The following is a 6,512-nucleotide window of genomic DNA, read 5'->3' as shown; positions in this document are numbered from 1 at the left end:
ACTTCCTGGCTGTCGCGTTCACGTGATCTGTAGCTCTCTCTCTCTCTCTCACTCTCTCTCTCTCACACACACACACTCTCACTCTCTCTCTCACACACACACACACACACTCTCTCTCTCTCTCTCTCTCTCTCTCTCTCTCTCTCTCTCTCTCTCTCTCTCACACACACACTGAAACACAATACAGTCATTATTATACAGTCAACATTGAAACCAGGCTGAAATTATTTGGTTTGCAGACATGTTCCAATATACATTATGTGATAATTTGCTATAGCTCATTTACCAAGATGTTATCATCAACAGGGGGGAAAGGGCCGCGGAAATATGCAGCACCACAAAAACAAAATAACAGCTGAAATAATGAGGGCCTTGTTGTTTTACAGTTTTATCTAAAGTATCACTAAATAACAACAGCACAGCAAACCTCGGGCAGGATTGTATTCAAGTGTAGGGCTACTGGTTGGTTTCTGGAGCTCTGGCCACAATAAACTGGGGGAACTTCTGCTCTTCTGCTCTCTCCGGTTAACACTGACATTTACAGTGATCAGTAACAGCTTAAAGGTTCGGGTAAGAGACAGCTTTAAAGTCTGCAAAAACACAGACTTAGACAAAGGTTACATCAAGGACTCATGAAAGCAGATAGCATCCCTGCAGAACACCAAAATAGAAACGGGACATCTTACCCTATTGCAGACGCTGGTGTGTGAACGCATGCACATTCAGACAGCCAGGTAATAAAATGAGACAGTGTCAAGCATGGATACAGTAATATGACACTCAAACAAGCCACAGAGAAATGTTAAATTATCCAAACTTTATTCATAAAACTGTACACTGTTAAACTTTACATATGCTTCTTTTGGTATTTTTGCTTTGGCATTTACTCATCAAAATCACGTGGCTGCCAGTCGATGGATGAACTGAGGGACATGTGTGTACAAAGTGAGTTTTTTGGTTTGCTATGTTTACCAAAACATAAATTGTCTTGCAAATAGTATATGAGTAAATGTCCAAGACACTGGCATACAGTAAGGCACGATTAAACACTGTACACACGGTAGACTCCACAGAGTAGAGTCCTATGTCCCTACAATGAGCCATCCTTTATTACAGATCATATTTCATATTCCATGACACTACATTTGATGCAAACATTCACAATCTGTGCACCACTAGTTTGGCATTCATACAAATTCATTCCTAGTTCAACATTTTGTGAATTATGCTTATTTGCTTTCTTGCCAAGATTTAGATGAGAAGGAACCTATTCATTTATATATTCTTTGCAAAACTCCAGGAAGTCAGAGATAGCCTAAACTACAGCCAGGTTCGCTGTTTCTCCCCTGATAACAATCTTTATGCTAAGCTAAGCTAATAGACTGCATATGCATCCTACAGTGTGTTGTATCAATCCTCTCATCCAACTCTCGGCAAGAGAGCAAATAAGCATATTTCTCAAAATGACCTAATGGTGCTTTTTACACTGCACTTCATACCAAATCAGTTGGTGTGGCGCTACAGCGCAGGGTCATGCTGCAGTGGGGGAGTGTCCCTTATTGGCCGCCAAGCAACTGCATCACAATTAACGTCTTTGGTTCCCTCACTGCTGGATTGTACGTGATTGACCACCGCAGCGTGACGGAGGGTTGCATTTCTTTTTTTAAATTAAAAAAATCATTTTTGTTGTCCAATCTGTTTTATTGTAGTCATTCTAGAATGTAAACACGTTAGTCACGTGTCGCAATGGACATGTAACCCTGGGCTAGTAGAAGTGCAGTGTGAGTGTTATAGCCCTGGGCTCAGGTTAACCCTGGGTTAACAATGTGTGTATGAAAAGGGGCTAAACTATCTCAGGGTCAGCTCTTAGCCCAGGGCTAAAAGAATATGCTGTTTAAAAAAAGGGAAGTTTGTCCTGAGGGTGGTTCCAGAGGGAATGCCATTTCACCTAAATAAAGACAGACCGACCAATAACAACATCACTAGAGGCGTGCAGATAGCACACGCTGTTAGCTCATGATTACATCATTCCTGTATAGTATTGGTGTACAGCCATCCTCTTACTCCAGGCAGAGGAGGGCTTGGGGCTTGTTATATCTTTTGGCTTAGCAGAGTCAAGAAGTAGATATTATTTTCACATAAAAATGGTCATTTGTTTCCCTGTCATTTGTATAAAGGCAGACATAATACAAAAAATGCATTCCTAGCACCACAGTGGGTATTAATACATTTAAAATCCATATGAATGCAATGTGTCCATCTCTCCATTCTACTGTAAAGGGATGTATTTAAAACTACACAGGGACAAGGATGTACAGCAGTGGTGGCCATACCCTTGCTCTCCATTTTTTGGGCTTATTTAAAAATACAAAAGAGGATTAATGCCTTATCATAAGTACTTTTATGTGATTTCTTTTTGACCAGATTGTCAGTTTGAATTTATGTTCTCAAAAGTTGTTGTGTGTCATACTGAAAGAAGACTTTGTCCAATGCAGTTTAAATGACGTCTCAGCATCTACATCCAGTAGTAACAGAGACCTCGTAGATAAAGGGGAGAAAATGATACCGACCCGCTGATTATACAACTCACTTACGTTTGCAATGCATTATTTTCACCCAAATCTGAGTATTATTGACATATTCTAAAATATCATTTTCATTTTGAATTTCATGTTCAAAACACAACTTTAAACACAGATACATTTCCAGATTATTTTGAAAACCCAAAACAAAAATAATGTGCACAAATTAAAATCCAAATAAAATATGTGATATCAGACACCCTGTTCATGATCAGTTATGGGTATGTTTATATATATCTATATATAATTATAATAGCAACCGTTTTCAAATTCTTACCTAAAAGACAGTTTGCACACAAAATATGCAAATGTCCTTTCAGAGTGATTAAATCCCCACCCAAGCCAAGTCTTCTTGAACTGTTTCTTCAAAGTCTCTTGTACAGTCACTGTGTCGCCAGACAAAGACGGTGGTGCAGCTGTTTCTTGGGACATGGAGTCGTGAGTTACTGGCATGTGTTGTAGATCTGGATTTGTTTGTTGATGTCATTGAGGATGGCTTTCATCTTGTCCTCCAAGCCGTCCAGCTGACGAGCTTTCCCCTCCAACCTCTTCTGGTTCTCCTCGTAGTTTTTCTCCAGCTCTGTGGGCAGCAGGAGGGTCAGGAATGGTTACACAGTCAGGCATTAGCAGCATCTGTCACTCTTGAGTTATCGATCACTGCACTGATGTTGTTCTCTCTCTGTGTGTAGAGCTGGGCGATAATTCAATATGATCATTTATATTCTTTCAAAGTTATCATATCATGATGAAATCATATATCGAGATATCGTGATATGCAATTACATCGTCTAAATAGATAATAACAAGTATACTGACTCAAATTCTCATAAATCTGATAATTTTGCACTAAAGTTCTTAATTAAATGTGAAAATACTGAGTACTTTTCATTAGTCAAGAATTGAATTCACACACAAGTATATAAAACAATGTCATGTGTATAATGTACATATATATGTTCATCTACATACACACAGGCACATACAGAGATATGAATGAGCACCTGCTAGTCTCTGGAGCTTCTTCTGGGCATCTCTCAGTAGTTCCTTTGCTTCATCTCTGAGGCTCTCCGCTTTTTTCTTGGCGTCCTGCACAGCTTTGGCCTTTGTGTCAACCCGCTGCTGCACCTCATGGTATTTATCCGTCAGCTGGCCATCAAGAATCTGAACATCAAGACAGGAGAGGTTTTTCTTTAATAGCTGTGTACGCTTTTAATGAGGAAAAGTATGCGCACACACACACACACACACACCTGCTTGGCTTCGTTTGCCTTGTCTCGTGCCATGGTGGCCGTCTCTTCGGCTCGGGCTGCTGCCATGCTGTTGTTGGCCCGCTTGGTCTTCAGGGCGGTGATCTCCTGTCCCAGTGTGCCCAGCCGGTCCATGGCGTCATTCAGGTCCTTCTCACTGTTGGACGTTTCAGACTCAATCTGAGGAGAGAATGGAAAGTGAATTGTGATCCCTCCGAAATGATTTTCATCCATCTTTAAATGATGATGGACCGATAAATTAAACCTGCATTAAAAGATATTTTTAGCCACTTGGGAACAGTGGAAAAGAACACGCAACACTAAAAGAATCATCAGGTGTCATCATCAGGTGTCATCACCTTTAAATTTAATAGATTTACAGAACGATGTCTTTGTGTCTCCTAATGCTACTGCGAGAGACATTTGTACCAACAACTCGTCCGGCTTGGCTCACCAGATACAAATGGCCTCTGTGCACGGTTACAGCCTCTGGTCACATCATCCTCCCGGCTCCAAGAATTCATTTCTGTCTTAGTTCAATAGCAGCAGTATCTCTCTCTGTTTTTATGTTTAATTGTACAGCTGAGATACTATTTCATCCTTAATTGATCTAATTTGAGTATCTGCTTAGCTTGCAGATTGTTTTTATATCTTCAGTTGTCTGTACTTTGATTGTATAACTGTATTGTATTTCTATGTCAGGACCCCAGGAGGACTAACTAAACAATAAACCATATAAATCACTGGCTGATATTTTCTTGGGCTGGTGAACACAATTTCTTGTGACAATGGTCCAACTTTAAATATAAGCCTCTGCTGGCCAATCACTGAGTGACAGGCATTAATTAACAACCCTAATAACCTGTACAGATATGTCTATTTGTTGTATGTGGCATTAAAAATCATACTTATTGCTCACTTAACCACTATTACACTGAGTTAAATGTTTTTCTTGTTTTTTGGGGGGGTTGGTTACCTGTGCCAGTCGGGTTTCAGTCTCCCCAATGTCCACCTTGGCTCTCGCTATGGCCTTCTCAGCTGATGTCTGGGCAGTCTTAGCATCTGCCAGGGCCTGTTTCACTGTCTCTGCTGTGGTCTTCACCCCCTCAGCGTTGTGCCTTAACAACAACGAGAGGATGCATCAATATGTAATGCTCTTTGTTCGTTTGTTTTAGGTCTGACTCCTCTCTGATTACCTTGCCCTCTTGGCATCCAGCAGAAGTCGCTCCGCCTTGCGGACGTCGTCCTGCGTCTGCTGCAAGATGGCGTCCACATTCGAAAGGCTGCGAACACGCTCCTTGATTTCATCAGCAAGATGCCTGATCTGGAGGGGCGAAGCAGGGATGGAGAGCTCCAACACGCGGTTCGCCACTGCCTCAATGCTGTCCGGGTCTGCACCTTCCTCTGAGAAATGAGAAGTGGCAGGGTCGACACGGGAGGGTTGATTAACAGGAAACATTCTACGTGTTCTCGGTTAAAGTTACCTCGAGGAACTTTCTTTTTGTGTTGATTTTGGCGTTCCCTGGAGACAAAAGCGGTAGTGTTTCTGAGCACCAGACTCTCTTTAGAAAACCTCTCATTTTACTGCAGCAGGGTCTGACATTGAGCCTCGCTCAGTGCTGGTTCTGGTTCTTCCAGAATCTGCATGATTTCATCAGATTTAGAAATAGCCAGTGTTCTGTCTGATGGTCTCGTTTACTGATGTCGGTCATGTAGAAGCTTCATGACCAGTTCAAAGTTCCTTGCAGTAACTTTAACTTGCTAAATGTACGTGTACAACATATCATAATGTATAGACCCGGCAGACTGTCAGACTCACGAGTGAGGAAGTCTCTGATCTGTTTGATGAGGTCTCTCAGGTCATTGTTGGAGCGCTCCACTTTGTTCTTGGTGGCGGTGGCTTTGTCCAGAGCTGCTTGGGCTTTACCCTTGGCCTCCTCTGCCTTGGTCTTGGCATCTGCCACCTGAATGAAAGGCAAGATATGCTTATGGTGAACACAAAAGGCTGGTAGTTATTCACAATAACCGTGGTTGATTAATGGCATGTGATGAAGTCTTCAGGTTTTGGCTATAGGCTTGTTCTCAGCAAACATGTCTGCCATATACAGTATTTGGGGCCCAGACCATTGAGTGACTTACAGACAATAAGTAGGTGTCTTAAGAAGAAATAAAAGCGTGAATGATCTTTTCTAAATCTTGCTTGGACATAAATGTAGCTATGTTTTTAAGATGGCAAAATGATGATTTTGTTACTGCTTGAATGTGGCCACTGAAAGGTAAATCTTCTTGTAGTCCTCTTGAATCAAGGAAAGCAGAAAGTGCCATCCTTCCTTTGTTATTTCTTTACTCAACTGAAGAACATTTTGTTGCATCCAACTGTTTACTGTCTCAAGACATAGTGAGTCTAGAGGACCATAGTCATTTTGTGTGAGTGCTAGATAAATCAAATCAATAAATCAACCTTATAGTCTTGGTCTTGTTTTGTTTTTGCTTCGTTATTTTTGTGCACCCACTTTTATTCAAATCTGTTTAGTCTAAGTGCACCTACGTCCCAGAATGCAGCTGCACTGCTTACTCAGACTAAGAGCTCACTCCATTCTGAGAGGTTCAGGCTTTGATGTACTGTGGAGGGTTGCTGGAACAAAATGAGCGACAACTAAATGTATTTGGATTATCCGACATC

At 41.4% G+C, this 6,512-nt stretch overlaps 1 protein-coding gene across 2 annotated transcripts in view; it reads right to left on the bottom strand.

The window, feature by feature from the left end:
• Positions 1-808: 808 nt before the first annotated feature.
• lamb2 (laminin, beta 2 (laminin S)) overlaps positions 809-6,512 on the bottom strand; it is a 44,421-nt gene continuing 38,717 nt past the window's right edge. For both annotated transcript variants that reach the window (XM_079175046.1, XM_079175047.1), the window contains 6 exons: positions 5,649-5,793; positions 5,026-5,233; positions 4,806-4,947; positions 3,833-4,009; positions 3,584-3,743; positions 809-3,162 (listed from right to left, as the gene is read on the bottom strand). In XM_079175046.1, the coding sequence (XP_079031172.1) occupies positions 3,026-3,162; positions 3,584-3,743; positions 3,833-4,009; positions 4,806-4,947; positions 5,026-5,233; positions 5,649-5,793 (969 nt within the window). In that variant the 3' untranslated portion in view covers positions 809-3,025. The remainder of the gene's footprint in view (positions 3,163-3,583; positions 3,744-3,832; positions 4,010-4,805; positions 4,948-5,025; positions 5,234-5,648; positions 5,794-6,512) is intronic.

Source organism: Pholis gunnellus (genome assembly GCF_910591455.1).
Source record: "Pholis gunnellus genome assembly, chromosome: 2".
Lineage (NCBI taxonomy): Eukaryota > Metazoa > Chordata > Actinopteri > Perciformes > Pholidae > Pholis > Pholis gunnellus.
Note: the sequence above shows the minus strand (reverse complement) of the source record. Positions and strands in the feature narration are given on the sequence as shown.